We start from the raw sequence: 16,985 nt of genomic DNA, 5'->3' as shown, positions 1-16,985 counted from the left end.
GAGGAAGGAGGAAAGGAAAGAAGGTGGAAGGAAGGAAGGAAGGAAGGAAGGAAGGAAGGAAGGACATAACCAGATACTTGTGATTCCTTTCCTCCAGTCATGTACTGCTCTGATCCCGGCCATGTGGAGCACTCCACCCGGTCTCTGTCGGACCCAAAGCTGCTGGTGGGGACGACCATTCAGTACAGCTGCAGCTCCGGCTTCATCCTGCAGGGCGGCGCCACCATCACCTGCTACGGCCGAGAGCCTGGGACTCCTGTGTGGACGTCCAGACTCCCTCACTGTGTCTGTGAGTATCAGAAAGAACGTTTCGTCCTTAATCCCTCCCTCCTTCTCTCTTTCCTTCCTTCCTTCCTTCCTTCCTTCCTTCCTTCCTTCCTTCCTTCCTTCCTCCCTCCCTCCTTCTTTTCTTCCCTCCTACCTTCCTTCCTTCCTTCCTTCCTTCCTTCCTCCCTCCCTCCTTCCCTCCTTCCTTCCTTCCTTCCTTCCTCCCTCCTTCTTTCCTTCCCTCCTACCTTCCTTCCTCCCTCCCTCCTTCCTCCCTTCCTCCCTCCCTCCTTCTTTCATTCTTTCCTTCCTTCCTTCCTCCCTCCCTCCTTCTTTCCTCCCTCCCTCCTTCTTTTCTTCCCTCTTTCCTACCTCCTTCTTTCCTTCCCCCTTCCTCTTTTCTTCCCTCCTACCTTCCTTCCTTCCTTCCTCCCTCCTTCTTTCTTTCCTTCCTTGCTCTCTCCCTCCTTCTTTCCTTCCCTCCTACCTTCCTTCCTTTCCTTTCCCCTTCCTCTTTTCCTTCCTCCTTCCTCCTTTCCTTCCTCCTTCCTCTTTTCCTTCCTTCCTTCCTTCTTTCTTTCCTTCCCTCCTCCCTCGCTCCCTCCTTCTTTTCTTCCCTCCTACCTTCCTTCTTTCCTTTCCTTCTCTCCCCTTCCTTCCTTCCTTCCTCCCTCCATTCCTTCCTTAGACTAAAACTAAATAAAAACTAAACTGAAACTACTAAATCACTTGATGAACTCACTAAAACTAAACTATAAGAACCTTGCTGTGCCAGGCACCAAGGAAAGAAAAGAAAAGAAACATATTTTGAGAGAGGTGAGATTGTTTTAGCCACCATATAAAAGCTAGGGGTTATTTTATTGAACTTGTGGCTGAAAGGCTGCTTCAGTTCGGTCGTTATCTGTGTAATTCACCGTCTCTGTGATTTCAGAGACCTGTCATCAGGATAGACAGTTTCACATGGCAGTTAACTGGAGATGAACGTTCTCTTTCCTTCCTTCCTTCCTTCCTTCCTTCCTTCCTTCCTTCCTTCCTTCCTTCCTTCCTTCCTTCCTTCCTCCCTCCCTCCTTCCCTCCTTCCTTCCTTCCTTCCTTCCTCCCTCCTTCTTTCCTTCCCGCCTACCTTCCTTCCTCCCTCCCTCCTTCCTCCCTTCCTCCCTCCTTCTTTCATTCCTTCCTTCCTCCCTTCCTCCTTCCTTCTTCCCTTCCCTCCTTCCTTCCTCCCTCCCTTCCTCCTTTTCTTCCCTCCTACCTTCCTTCCTTCCCTCCTTCCTTCCTACCTTCCTTCCTTCCTTCCTTTCCTTCCCCCTCCTCTTTTCCTTTCTCCCTCCGTCCTTCCTTCCTCCTTTCCTTCCTCCCTCCCTTCCTTCTTAAGACTAAAACTAAATAAAAACTAAACTGAAACTACTAAATCACTTGATGAACTCACTAAAACTAAACTGCCAGGCAGCAAGGAAAGAAAAGAAAAGAAACATATTTTGAGAGAGGTGAGATTGTTTTACTCACCATATAAAAGCTAGTGGTTATTTTATTGAACTTGTGGCTGAAAGGCTGCTTCAGTTCAGTCGTTATCTGTGTAATTCACCGTCTCTGTGATTTCAGAGACCTGTCATCAGGATAGACAGTTTCACATGGCAGTTAACTGGAGATGAAAGGCTCTCTTCCTGTCGCTGTGCAATCTAACATGAGTGGGTTTGTGTGATTTCTTGCAAAAAAAAGAGGAAAAAAAAAAAAAAGCCCTTGCTCTCTTTCCTCTGCTGACACGGATCACAGCGTCTCTGCGTGCCAAAGACGACGCTTCATCTCCTGCATTCTCATCTCAAGACTGACGGTGTACACGTGTCTGTGTGTGTGTGTGTGTGTGTGTGTGTGTGTGTGTGTGTGTTTTCAGGGTTATTAATGTTTGTGCAAAGTGTTTGATATGTAAATTCAAATGCTAATGCAGCGTACCAATCAGCCCTCCGCCACCTGGAGGAGGGGGTGGAGATTATCCATGAGTCATGTCACCTCAGCTAGAACCTGTCAGATCTGTCAGTCCAGCTCTGACGCAAAACCTCTGATTCGTTGAGAGAAACTCAGCGGGATCCAACCCAAGCTTTCATTTTTTATTTTTATTCCCTCGCGTCTAGCCGAGGATTCTGTTTCCTGTGAGAACCCCGGTCTCCTTGACAACGGCTACCAGGTCCTGTCCAAGAAGCTTTACCTGCCCAGCGAGTCGCTCACCTTTGTCTGTTACCAAGGCTACGAGCTCATCGGAGAGGTCGCAATTAAATGCATCCTGGGGAACCCGTCGTTTTGGAGCGGACCTCTCCCGCTCTGCAGAGGTGAGACTTCTACATCTCCCTGTTTGTGTGTGGAATGAAACCCTCGTAGACCTTTTTGGATGGATGCATGTACACACGATATCTTTGGAATACTTTTTTGTCCCATGCTTGTTGATACAGATTGATCATGCCCCTATGCATGCACCTGACAGTTCGCTAAGCCCCACCCCCAACTTGTGATTGTCCAATCATGTGCGACCTCAGTGAAAATACTCGATGTTCAGATAAAGGCCCGTTTATGCTCAACGTTAAAAATACGGATACGGACCAAACGGAGCAGTACCACCGGGAACCATGGGGGGGCAGTGTTGCTGTCACTTCTCGATATGTAGCTCAAGTGCAAGGGAGTCAAACATGCGGCCCGTGGGCCAGAACCGGCCCACCAAGGGGTCCAATGCGGCCCACTTCCTTCCTTCCTTCCTTCCTTCTTCCCTTCCTTTCTTCCTTCCATCTTTCTTTCCTGTCTTCCTTCCTCCCTTCTTTTCCTTCCTTCCCTCCTTTTTGTCTTCTCTTCCTTTCTCCCTTTTTCCCTTCCTTCCATCTGTCCTTGCACCCTTTCTTTCTTTCTTCCTTCCTTCCATCTTTCCTTCCTTCCATCTTTTCTTCCTCTCTTCTGTTCCTTCCTTCCTTCCTTCTTCCCTTCCTCTTTTCCTTCCATCTGTCCTTGCTCCCTTTCTTCCTTCCATCTTTCTTTCCTGTCTTCCTTTTTTCCTTCCTTCTTGTCTTGCCTTCCTTTCTCCCTTTTTCCCTTCCTTCCTTCTGTCCTTGCTCCCTTTCTTTTTTCCTTCCTTCAATCTTTCCTTCCTAAATCCGGATACAGACGGAGCCTTCTGTCCGTGCTCTGCGTTCATTTCGTCCGTATTTCTGCACGTTTCCATAAAGCTTACAGATACGGACCAAACGGAGCAGTACCACCGGAAACCATGGGGGGGGCAGTGTTGCTGTCACTACTCGATACGTAGCCCTAGTGAGACACGAAGAAGAAATAACAATGGTGGAACTTTTTGAGGAAAGGTTGTGCGAGTTGGTTAGAAACTTTAACCCTCCTGTTGTCCTCAAGTCAAGGAAGGAAGGAAGGAAGGAAAGGAAGGAAGACAGAAGGAAAGGAGGAATGAAGGAAGGAAGAAGGAAGGAAATGAGGGAGGGAGGAAGGAAGTGAGGGAGAAGGAAGGAAAGGAGGGAGGGAGGAAGGAAGAAAGGAAAGAAGGAAGGGAGAAAGGAAAGGAAGGAAGGACAGAGAAAAGAAGGAAAGAAGGTAGAAGGGAGGAAGTAAAAGAGGAAGGAAAGAAGGACAGAGGAAATAAGGAGTGGAGGAAGAAAAAGAAGGAAGGAAGGAAGGAAGGAAGGAAGGAAGGAAGGAAGGACAGAAGAAATAAGGAAGGGAAGAAAGAAGGAAGGAAGGAAGGAAAGAAGGAACAGTCAAAACAGACAGAGTCAATTTGACCCGTGAGGACGACAGGAAGGTTAAACATATCATTTTTGTCTTTTATGCAAGAGGAACATTATCAATATCTCCTCCACAGTCGCCATGTTTGTTTCTGAGTTTGTTGTTGTCATAAACCTTTGACTCTGTGCTGCCCCCTGGTGGATGTAGTGACTCTGTGCTGCCCCCTGGTGGATGTATTGACTCTGTGCTGCCCCCTGGTGGATGTATTGACTCTGCGCTGCCCCCTGGTGGATGTATTGACTCTGCGCTGCCCCCTGGTGGATGTATTGACTCTGCGCTGCCCCCTGGTGGATGTATTGGCTCTGTGCTGCCCCCTGGTGGATGTAGTGACTCTGTGCTGCCCCCTGGTGGATGTATTGACTCTGTGCTGCCCCCTGGTGGATGTATTGGTTAACATCCATGCCAACGTAAAGGACACATGGAAGTATGTGAGCAGCGACGGTAACATCGTTTGAAATGGACGGATACATTTTCATACGTACGTTGAGTATAAATGGGCCTTTAGGCGATATCAGCGAGTTGAAACTAATTCATGGCTGCAATGATTATAATATTATATTGATGAATGATTCATCATTTGGAGTACAGATTCTTTGATCCAGCTTCTCAAATGTGAATATTTTCTGGTTTCTTTAAGCCTCTTTGATAGTAAACTGAATATTTTTGGGTTGTGGACCATTGTTTAGGACAAAAGAAGACATTTGAGGATTTCATTTCTGTCTTTTTCCTGGACGGCTCCCTTTAGAGGTGTTCCAGGCACGTCCAGCTGGGAGGAGACCCTGAGGCAGACCCAGAACACACAGGAGGGATTATATATCTCTCCTGGCCTGGGAACGCTTTGGGATCCCCCAGAAGGAGCTAACAGGGGACAAGGATGTCTGGGTTTAAGAGGCAGAAAATGAATGGATGTGTTTTCGTCTTTGGGATACAGTGATCAATATTTTTCATCATTCTTGACATTTTATCGACCAAACAACTAATCAAGAAAATAACTGACAGATTAATTAAAAGCAGAAAGAAAACACTGAATATGTTATGCAGCCTTTTAATCGCTCACAGGGGAAGGATGGAGACTTCCTGTCTGTATGAAGGTGAACGAGTTCAGCTATGGTTTCATGAAATGGCTCAGTATGATTGGTTTGAGAACAGTAAACCATAAACAGAAGACCCTCTCTCGCTTGTTGTTTCATGCTATAGCACTACTTCAGCCGTAGACTGTATAAAAGAAATGGACGTTACAATCCGTGACGTCACCCATTGGTTTGTGGACTGCTGCTCGGAAGCCAATAGTTTCAGATCTGAGCTGGGAAAAATAAAAACACAGATTCTACTTATATGGGCATGAGGCGGAGCCATGGGTGGAGCGGGGAGGTTGCTATGGTTGCGATGGCTGGATCTCGAGGACATTGGTCAATCAACCTGTCAATCAGGACGTAGCCACGCCCTAATGCATACCCTGCTTTATCATCAAATATAAAATCAGGGAGGCCAAAATGTCACAAATGAACATCATACTGCATTGAAGAAGGCTTTAAACTAGCGATTGAGACCATAAACACATTTTGAAAACATTTACTGAGGTTAGAAAATGATCTCAGTCACTTTTATGCTGAAACTGGACCCAGAACGACGTGTGTAATCGATTGAAGCGTGTCTGATACCAAACTAGACACCGTAGGCCTGTTTTCCTTTGGATTCTTCCACATGTTAAAGCGCTGTACACAAGGCTGTGAATTTAGACATTCTTTGTATTTAAAGAGTTTGAAGCGTTGTCTTTCCAAAACCAAAAACACAAGAGCAAACATGTAAAGAATGAATTGCATTTATCTGCTCTAATTAATATGTCCAGCTAACTATATTACTACCTGAAGAGTAGTAACCAAGCATTACGTTCAAGCCATAAGATCATAGCATTAACGACAGTATATGGTAGATTTTATGTCAAATTTAAACTCTGTTGTGGTGTCCCTCTCTTCCTTTAGCAATTATCTTCATTATTGATAAATTTAATGATTATTCGGTTGCTTGGTCCATAAAATGACTGTCAATCAGTGTTTCTTTTCCCAAAGCCTGAGATGACGTCCTCAAATGTCTCGTCACCGTTATATCAGTCCTGCGTCAATGGAAATCCTGACAGGTGTGGAAACAGCAAGGGGGGGCTGGAAGGGGGGATTAGCGAGCGGTCAGGTCAAAGCCGCCTTGTTACAAATACAAACTCAACAGGAAGTGTGATATAAGATTACAAACATGCACTGACTGACAGAATGATGTCTTGCAGCCAACCATGACTGCTTTGGCAACCATGCTTTGGAAGGTGAGTCTGCCTGCCTGTGTGTGTGTGTGTGTGTGTGTGTGTGTGTGTGTGTGTGTGTGTGTGTGTGTGTGTGTGTGTGTGTGTGTGTGTGTGTGTGTGTGTGTGTGTGTGTGTGTGTGTGTGTGTGCGTGTGTTTGTGTGTGTACTCTGGTGCTGTTGGGGGTGAAAAAATACCTCAGTTTGATTTCTAGACTGACAAAAAAATAACAAAAACCCTCAAACATCACACGAGAGAAAGAATAAAAAGCACTTCACCTCTCTCTCTCGCTCTTTCTCTCTCTCTCTCTCTCTCTCTCTCTCTCTCTCTCTCTCTCTCTCTCTCTCTCTCTCTCTCTCTATCTCTCTCTCTCTCTCTTTGTGTGTCTGCTCTGCCTGCATCAGCAAACATCTGCCTGCCGAGTTCATTCGCGCCTTGTGTTTGTGTCTTTGTGCATACACCTGTTTCCCTTCATCTGTTTACCTGTAGCACCCACCTGCGTTTGCTAAAGCCACCCTTACCCCCAGACTTTTCTTTATTTTTTTATTAGAGGTTTTATTTGTTGTCTTGATGAAATTGTATCTTTTTTAATTAACCTTGTTTTATTCGCTTGTTGTCGATCAGTTGCAGAGGCAACTGCAGGCTCCACTCTGGATGGAGGGAACGTAGCGTTGGCCATCTTCATCCTGGTTCTTCTGCTGTCTGTGCTGCTGGGAGGGGCGTACGTCTATGTCACACGGTAAGCCATTTGACTGCGCAGCTTTAAATACTTTGTAAAGTGAATTCAGACATTTTCTTCTAAACACATTAAATAGGTCATAAATGTATTTCTAAAAAAGGTGTAAAAAGCATTTCAACCATTTGGATTTGAATTGTGGAGCTAGGCTTCACAAACTGTGTTTCAACATTTCTGTGTTCAGGATTTAGTGATTAGCATAAACCCGCCCCTGCTGCTGTAGAGGTATAAATACATTCAGCACACACTACTACTACTACTACAGTCTATAGTTAGCCAGTTAGCTGAGTTAGCCGCCAAGCTAACTGCTGAGTTAGCCGCCGAGTTAGTCACTGGACTGGCAGCTGAGCTAGCAGCAGAAAACTCTCAGATGTAGCTTCCATGTTTCTGGTAGAGGTGGTGACTTTGATTGACAGGTGACACTTGATAGGGGGCGGGGCTTCAGCTGACTCGGTGGCCACGCCCACAGCATTTGGTAGCAGAGAAAGAGGCTGATTTTTACACAACTTTGAAGCCTAATTTCATATATTTGGCGATTTTTTTAATCATTCAAATTTGGCAGGGTGGTTAACAACACACTTTTCTGTGGTATGTCAAACTCAGAACACATATTTATTCTTACTTTACACAGACTTTAAAGGTGCTTCTCTTCTTGGCCTTTCTCTACTTCTCAAAGTATTTACTATAAGAGCGAGTGCACACCATAAAGAGCTTTTTACTGAAGCGTACTTAACATTTTGGTAATATAATGTAGGGACCACAGTGATGCACGACCTTAAATACCTCACCCTTATATCTGTTTGTTAAATATAAAGATACAGCCAGCAGCTTAGTCCAAAGACTGGAATCAGCAAATCTAGCTCTGTCCAAAACTAACTAAATTGTCCTACAAGCACTTCTAAAGTTTGGGATAAACACATTAAATTTTGTTCAATAACAAGACAGAAAGCTGATACGCATATTTCGCAAAATGTCAACCTATTTCTTTAACATCCAAAGTGGGAAACTCTCTGTAGTCTCTGCAAATCAATAAATATTCTAGCAGTACTTTTTCTTATTTTTATTCAAGCTGCACCTTACTCCAATGTACCTGTCACATATTTAAGTGAGTCAGCACGATGAAGATGTAAAGTCAAAATGTTGTAGTTGTACTTAAAAAAAAAGAGATGTGTTTCCCTTAAAGGATACATTTGCAATTTTTCAAGTCTTAAAACAACAGCCAGGAGCCCAAATGAGCATGAAAGAACATCCTCCTGTTCATACTGACCATTAGAAGATCCTTTCATAATGCACTTATAATGGAAAAGTGATGGAGGACTAAATCCACAGTCCTCCTTCTGTGTAAACATGGATTTAAAAGTTGATCTGAAGCTAATATGAAGCTTCAGCGTCCAAATGAGTCAAATCTTCATCTTCTATGTTTCAGCGTTACAGTGTTTTTAGTACCAAAGTGTTTTTGTTACTATACTTCCACCACAGCTCAACAACAAATGCTGAAGCCCCGCCCCCTACCAAGTGTCACCTGTCAATCAAAGTCACCACCTCTACCAGAAGCTTTCTGCTGCTAGCTTAGCTGCTAGCTCGGCTGTAGCTCGGCGGCTAAGTCAGCTAACTGGCTAATTGTAGACTGTAGTAGTAGTAGTGTAACATACTGAAGTCTTTTTGTTACTATACTTCCACCACAGCTCAACAGGAAACACTAAGAGGGAATCTGATGCTAAAAAGACTGTAAATGTGTCAGATATCACTTGATATGACTAACTCACACTGATGAAGCTCAATAGAAGCTGATCAGATACTTTTAAATGCATCACTTTACATTGAAGGAGATCTTTTAATAGTCAGTATGAACAGGAGGAATGATTACAGCCAGGAAAACCTCTTTCACTGCTCATATGGACACCTGACTGCTGTGGCATAAACTAACATATGTTTTATAGAAGTACACACTCACTGAGCACTTTATTAGAAACACCTGTGCAATCTTATGCAACAGCTCTGCCATTAATTCTACTTTTATGAAGGTGATCATTACACTTAATGTTTATCATTGAGGTCATGTTTTTGTGTTTCTAATATATTGTGGACAAAATATTGATCGCACAGGTGTTCCTAATAAAGTGCTCATTGAGTGTATATATTATAAAATGTCATGAATATAATATGAGTATATTTAATTCAATAATATATATGATATACATGAAGAAATCTCACTTTGGACGTTGAATCTCTGAACTGTCTTCATTCCTTTTTTCTGTTTTCTCTCATTTTTCTCATTAGGTGCCGATATCACTCCAACTTAAGGCTGCCTCTCATCTACCCGCACCCATACCGACAGATCACTGTGGAGACCGAATTTGACAACCCGCTCTATGAGACAGGAGGAGTAAGTGTCCAATACACTAAAAACATTAGATTTCTAGATCTGGACTTCATGACAGACAACTAACGCTGCCTCTTTCATCTCCTCTTTCATTTTCAGCAAGACACTCGTGAATATGAAGTATCAATATGAGAAGCCTCACAAAAGACATTTCTGAACAAAAAACGACCGCCCCTTCCCAACTCTTCATCCTCTCCTCCCTCCTTCTCCGCCCAGGAGGAGGCGATGTAAATACGAATAGATGATGTCCAGCCCCTTCTGCCACGAGACGCCGCAGATCTTGTTCTCTCCTCCTCTGACGCGATGGCTTCTGAAGACACAACGGGGAGAAAAAAAAAGGAGAGGGTTTAAAAATAAAAAATAAAAAAACGTGGAGGGGGAGAGGAGACGAGCCTGTGTGGAAAAAAGCCCAAAGATCATCTCAAAACATCAAATGTGGTGAGAAAAGAAGAGATGTTGGGTGTGAAGTTGGGATGAAAATAAGTTTTAAGGAGGGGGAAAGGGGAAGGAGTTGGGGACAGGACGCAGTTTGAGGATAATGTGGAATAAGAGGATTGAAGCACTTTTTAGTATTTTTTTAAGGGGATTGGATTCAGATTTTTGGCGTCATAATTCAATTCAGAATCAGTTCTCAATTCAAAACTGATGATTGATTCAGTTAATAGAAAGAGGGTGATGCTACTTTTAGGCTCTTAGTCCAATTCACTGTGTGCCAAACCATTGAACCTTTATCCACCGAACTGCACTATGAAACATAAGCGACAGTGAAGCTAACTGGTGTGAAGCACAGAAAGTGTCTGTCAGCAGCTTTTCCTCATTGTTCAGACAGCCAGCCCAAATCTGTTGTTTCACATATTGAGGTTGTATCCAGATTGATTTTAAAAAGTCTGAACAGTAAAAAAAACACATGAAATGCAAAGTTTCACATTTTAAGATGGTTTCCAGTCATATTTCTACAGCTGTGTCTCAGTCTGGATGCACTGGATGCTCAAATCAAAGTTTCTTTTATGTGATGGAGCAGCTGAGCAGAATCCATGCTGCTATTAGCCAACACAGAGGTCAACAATCAGAGTGCCAGCAGATACTAAAATAAACTGTCTGCTGGCACTTTGAGAGGATGTTGGATCTCTATTTATAATGCTGCCACGCTAGAAAGCAGCATCACCATCATACGTAGTTACTGATGCCTGCATTGTTACCACAGCAACCCATGTAGATGTAGGCAGGTGATGTCTGGACACACAAATATGATCTGTCCGCAGTCTGAACAAAGCCTTTGGTTTTAATTTGGAAGCATCTTCTTTGTCGTGTTTGAGCAGCTGCAGATCTCTGGGGTTATCCTCAAAATATGTCTAAATGACAGCAGACAGATCCAATCAAACACTTCAACTTCCATTTATGTCATCAACTGGATATAAATATGGACGACATGCAAAAGTGAAGCCACAATATATAATTTCTGGGAGTGGCCATCTTGCTTGTGTGACAAAAATTGGAGTCAGAGTCTGTACAGTTGATGGGAAGTAGCTCAGCTGTCTGGCTGTTTATCGGAGGGTTGAGAGCGGCTGCCACAGCTGTCAATCATGATGTCACAACCCCCTTTTGATAGCTCCAAACAACTAATTACAAACACACTAATCAGGAAATTGAGCAACTGGGCAAACATCAGTGTAAAGGCCCATTTATGCTCAACGGACGTATGAAATGTATCCGTCTGTTTCAAACGATGTTACTGTCACTGCTCACATACTTCCATGCGTCCTTTATGTTGGCATGGATGTTAACCAATACAACCACCAGGGGGCAGCACAGAGTCAATACATCCACCAGGGGGCAGCACAGAGTCAATACATCCACCAAGGGGCAGCACAGAGTCACTACATCCACCAGGGGGCAGCACAGAGTCAATACATCCACCAGGGGGCAGCACAGAGTCAAACGTTTATGAAACAAACATGGCGACTGTGGAGGAGATATTGATAATGTTCCTCTTGCATAAAAGACAAAAACGATATGTTTAAAGTTTCTAAACAACTCTCACCACCTTTCCTCAAAAAGTTCCTCCATTGTTATTTCTTCTTCGTATCCGTCTGTATCCGTATTTAACGTTGAGGATAAACGGACCTTAAGACAGATAAAAAGGGATCTGTGTAGTACCGACAAAAGTTAGCAAATTACTCTAAAAGGCAAATGGAGCAACGTATGTCCTTCACAGGTTGAAGTTTAGTAAAGTGTTGCAGTGTTCGTTTCTCAGCTGCTACCGTTTGTTCGTGCTGCTTTGGGCCGCCAGCGTTGGTCTCTGGTTGATGGGCTGCTGAGGATTCACTAAACTCTTAAGTTTTCGTCTTGCAAAGATAATTATTAACAAGCTCCACGCAAGTACGTAAACGCACACGCTCGATCATTGTGCAAAGATGATAATTAAAGCCTTTTCACATTTTAACCATTTAAATTTGACTAAACCACATGGAGACAAAACAACCTCATTGACTCACTTATCAGTTGCGTACTTGTGTGGAGAATGTGGAGAAAGATTTTTAAAAAAGCATCTAAACACTTGCATTTTTCGCAAGTTTGGACTATGAGATAACTCCAGAGTGTGCATGCATACTGTAAACCGTTCAGGTGCTACGCTGCCCTCACAGGTTGTTTCCATGTTTTTAGTTTCGTCAGTGTAATGGTATGGATTTATGGCATTTGTTAATTGATTGAATGATCGTTATTTATTCACCCACCATAAAAAAAACTTTCACTTGTCAGCAATTTAGTGGGAAAAATGCTAGTTACGTTGAGTTAAGCTGATAAATTCAAAGAAGGATGGGGGTTTTTAGTTTTCGTTTATATCCACTCGAGTCACCATCTGATGCCATAAAATGATAATAACAGGAGGGGAAAAAATGTTCAGTTGCTTCCAGTCCAACACAGGATGTCAGCTGTCTCCTGTCCCCGAACTCCCTCCTGCCTGCAGTCGCCTTCAAGGCTTTTTACTCCAACCGGTCCAGGTCTGGCTGTAGCTGTAGTTAAGTGGTATATAAATCTGTGACTTTAGGGCCAGTGCAGTACTGTTGTCTTATTTCTCTCACATGTAGTTAGACTGATGACTGTGGTAGACTGGCCTGGGAGTCTCCAGCTCTGCACCGGCTGACGACTAAAAAGGGAAATGGAAAAACACACTTTTTTTTGCAGACGTTGGAGGCTGCAAATGTGAATAGCGTAGCTGTAGTTAACTGACCGAACCTTCGAGTGCAAAGAGCTCAATCAACCCACCAGATGATGTATTTATTTTGATGTACTGTATATGTGATGTTTTATGCAGATTGATAAATGTACATTTTCATTATGAGAAGACAAATGTTAACAGTTTCCCTAAATAAATGGTAAAACTTGAATAAAAAAAGTACAAAAGATTATTTCTAAATATGGATTTGTTCTGTTGATTTTTCTTTTCAGGGGCCAAATGTGGAGAAATATAAAGTCCATGAGGAAGCAGATGAAATTATGATTAATTAATTTGTCTGTTGGCACCCACAAACATCTGTCAGTGCTCTTTCTGCAGTCTTTATAGCAGCCAACAAACTTGTTTTATATTGTAAATGGTTATTAAAACTGGGTTATATTCTATTTTCCCTTTATTTAGTATTAATAGTTGACAGTGCACATTAACCCTCGAGTTGTCTTCCTGCAACTCTTGCGTCAAAATTATAATTATAATGTATAAATTATCACCCAATTCTGTGTTAGACCTTTCGAGCCAACTTCATTCAATATAAATGTGGAACTGTGTTTGCTCAGCAGCTAATTTGCATCTGTAGTTCGAATATGACTAAACATGGATTCAGCTTCATATAGGTCAAAATGAGAAGAGACACTGGTGAAAAACTGTATCATAATCCTTTATCCGAACAATATAATACAATCACATTAATTTAAAATACTGAAAAACAAGTTAATTTATCAAAACGCGAGTACACAACTGACTACTCTGAGTCTCTTATTAGCTTCAGAAAGGAATATATTGCACATTTTCTTTCATCTGCATTAAAAAATTTAAGATGGATTATATAAATGTGATGTCTAGGTTTCTCCAGAAGTACTTCCACTACTCAAAAATATGTTTTTCTTGTTGTTTCTTGTTGCTTCGCTGTGCAGAATGATGTATGTGATTGAGTTTGACACTAAAAGGCTGTTTTGACCTTAGAGTTTAAGGCAGAGGAGTCAAACTCATTTTCATTCAAGAGCCACAGAGAGACCAATTTGATCTCATGTGGGCCGGATCACTGAAAGGAAGGAAGGAAAAGAAGGAGGAGACGGAAGAGAATACAGGAAGGAAAGATGGAAGGAAGAGAAGAGAAGACAAAAAGGAACTAATAAAGGAAGGGAAGACAGATGGAAGGAAAAGAAGACAGGGAGGAAGAAAGGTAGGAAGGACAGAAGAGAAGGAGGAAGTATGGAAGGAAGGAATGAAAAAAAGACAGGGAGGAAGGAAGGAAAAGAATGAGGAGAAGAACCCAGGAACACAGGAAGGAAAGATGGAAGAAAGGCAGCAAGGACAGATGGAAGGAAGGAATGAAAGGACAGGGAGAAAGGAAGAGAAGACAAGAAGAAAGGAAGGAAGGGAAAACAGATGGAAGGAAAAGAGGAAGAAGGAAACTGGGCTGGACTGGACCTCTCGGTGGGCAGGTTCTGGCCCACGTGCCGCATGTTTGACACCCCTGGTTTAAGATGTGTACCTATGAGCAGGATTTGTGACATCACGACTAGTTTGGAGCCAATCATAGTCCAGTATGCAGCTTGAAGTGAAAACTGAAACAACTTATTAGTCAAGTTTATTTGTTTATGTTTTTATGTTAAAATGTGTCCGGTGGGAATTAGCATTTAAACTTCTTCTCAATCTTACATAAGCTATAGCAGCTTCTTAACGCGCCAACCAAAACTCTCAGATCTCCCGCTGCTTCCTTTTTAGAAGTTCATGTTTCCCAAAAGAGATCTGGTGAAGCTGCTTCCTGTTTTCATTCTCCTGAACTGTGGAGCATCCTCCTCTTGGATCTTACACCAAACTCCCAGGACTTCTTAAAACAGAAACTAAAAACCCATAACTGTAACATAAATATAGGGCTTTTAATTTGGGGTAATTTCACCTTGTTAAATCTTCATCTTTGGTATATGATTGTTCCTTCTGGCCTTATTGGTATATATATATAATATAGGGTGCATGGAGAGACAGAAAACCCAATTTGTAACGGGTGGAGGTGGTAGGACAGAACACCAGTGAGCAGTTTTAAATGATCTTTATTATAATCCTCAAGGTAACTGAACAGGTATAGACAGATTGTGTAGTAGGGCAACAGGCAGGGCTCAGGGTTACTGAAGACAGAGTTGGTAGCAGGTAAGACTATGCCAGTAGGACTCACGGACATAAGGTTAACCCAAGCTGGAAGTTCTGGGCTCTCCTGACAGGATCGAAGCCAGAGGACGCCACACAGCCACAGGCAAACAGGAACAGGCGATATTCGAGGTCAGGGACAGAAGGCTGGTGCATTTACCAGGGAAGACACGAGGAGAGGGGGTCAAAAGCAAGCAGGGTCGAAACCAGGGAATCAGTCCGTGAATAATTACTGGAAAGTCTGGCATGTAGAAATTGGAAATGCAAAATGACGATCTGGCAAAGAGTGAGTGGACAACAGGATATATGTATATATTGTGTATATATATATATATATATATATATATATATATTGATTATAGATGGGGTGCAGCTGAGAGTCCAGGTGATTTACTGATGAGCTGCAGCTGAGTGCCCAGGTGAAGAAAGTTAACTGATGAGGTAGGTGTGGCTGATAAGCAGGGGTAGAGCAGGGGTGTGGTGAATGGAAAGTTACCAGCAGCAGGAGAAGAGTAGAAAAGACTGTGACGCAATTAGGCTTATTTGAAGCCTCCACCTAAATGTTAAAATTTCACAGTATTAAAACAATTACAAAAATAGCAGTTAAATGTTCCTTTAACCAGCTTTTATAACTTTTTAGAGAGAAACCGTTTTCTGTCAGGTGGGAAAAGCCATTTCATAATTTGGTACCTCTAAAGTTTGTTGAAAATTAGCTGCCACATGTTGAGGCTGAAGCCCTTTCAACCATCGTTTTCATCAAGTCATTTTGGTCTCAATCTCTAAATCCTGGCCCTATTACAAGTGTGCTGCTGGTCATTCTGGAAATTATTGCTCCGTTAATAAGATTTGAAAGATTTCTTGTTGATCATTGGGTGATTTTGGCTCACCTGCTGCTCTCCCCAGCCCCCAGGACTATTGCTGAAATATTTCACTAAGTCCAAAGTAAAGTGATTATGATAACTGCCCTGTTAGCACAATTTAACTAATGTGTAGCACTAGGTGTTCCCAGAAGGCCAGCATTAACTTGGGTCTGAGGGGCATGTTTCCAGAGTGTTAAAGGAAACACCCTGCAGTCCTTGGCTCCAAATCTTGGCTCCAAATGGAAAAGATGCAACTCAAACTCTGGGCTTCAAACCAACTCCAATTAAACCAAGCAGTGACGTCCCACCTCACTGCATCCATCTTTATATATACAGTCTGTGTTTGTGATCAAATGGTTGTTTTCATTTTTGGCCAAATCATATTTGTTGTTATTAATGTGGTGCAGCAGAAATATGTTTTTGTCTGCTCTCCAACCCCCCTGCATGCATAAAAAAGATTTTAATCTTCTTAATTGTTCCGAAAAGTTTCTTTGAAGTATGAACTCCTTACTTTCACCCTAGTGTGCAGTTTTGGCAAGCGTTCAGTTTGACAAGCAAGTTTTTTTTCTTTTCTGGAGTGCTGTTCTCATCTTGCAAATATACCCTGATGGGTGGGCGGCAAATCCTGCCCCGCAGCATTTCCCTGCCTCCAGCCCGTTTTAATGTCCTAATGATTCCTTCTGTTGCCACCGTGAATGCTAATAAGGAGATAATGCTTCCTGCAACGAAAGCAATTTCCAGAGGCTTTCCTGCTGCGGTTAATTTGACTCTTGAGAAGCTTTTAACCAGATGCTTGATGATATTAGGCACTCTGAGAAAACTGAGTGCCACCCACATAAGTTTAATGATCCAAAGGCATTCACAGAGCCAGAAATACATTACATTTATGTCTACATTTAGAGCATTTATTCTGTGCTATTACCCAGAGAGATTCTAATGAGCTCAGAAACACAAGGAGATCATCAATATTACAAGCAGCTAACAGCATGGGTCAAACCCACAGTATAGAGGTAGGAGGATATTTATGTATAATAGACAGACAGACTGGGTAGGAGACACTTTTGTTATACTGGAAGTTTTCCAGTTTTTAAGCTTCAGGCAGAAAGTAAAGCCAATAACTGTGACACACTGACCAGCAGCAGGACGCAAAAAACTACTGAAATAACTACTTCTGTCCTGGTGTGCTGATAATTGGATGTTTTATTCAAAGTTTTACTCAGTCATCATTCATGGATTTCTACATTGTATAACTTCGTCATAATGAAAACAGGATCATATGAATGCAGTTATGAGA

General features: G+C 42.6%; 1 protein-coding gene across 1 annotated transcript in view; it reads left to right on the top strand.

Annotated features, from left to right (window-relative positions):
- LOC128379912 (seizure 6-like protein) overlaps positions 1 to 9,580 on the top strand; it is a 47,411-nt gene extending 37,831 nt beyond the window's left edge. The window contains 6 exon segments of the mRNA XM_053339551.1: positions 98 to 289; positions 2,397 to 2,591; positions 6,317 to 6,352; positions 6,954 to 7,068; positions 9,346 to 9,451; positions 9,548 to 9,580. Of these exon segments, the coding sequence (XP_053195526.1) occupies positions 98 to 289; positions 2,397 to 2,591; positions 6,317 to 6,352; positions 6,954 to 7,068; positions 9,346 to 9,451; positions 9,548 to 9,580 (677 nt within the window).
- The last annotated feature ends 7,405 nt before the right edge of the window (positions 9,581 to 16,985 follow it).

The sequence above is a fragment of the Scomber japonicus genome, chromosome 19 (assembly GCF_027409825.1).
Source record: "Scomber japonicus isolate fScoJap1 chromosome 19, fScoJap1.pri, whole genome shotgun sequence".
In the NCBI taxonomy this organism is placed as follows: Eukaryota; Metazoa; Chordata; class Actinopteri; order Scombriformes; family Scombridae; genus Scomber; species Scomber japonicus.
Note: the sequence above shows the minus strand (reverse complement) of the source record. Positions and strands in the feature narration are given on the sequence as shown.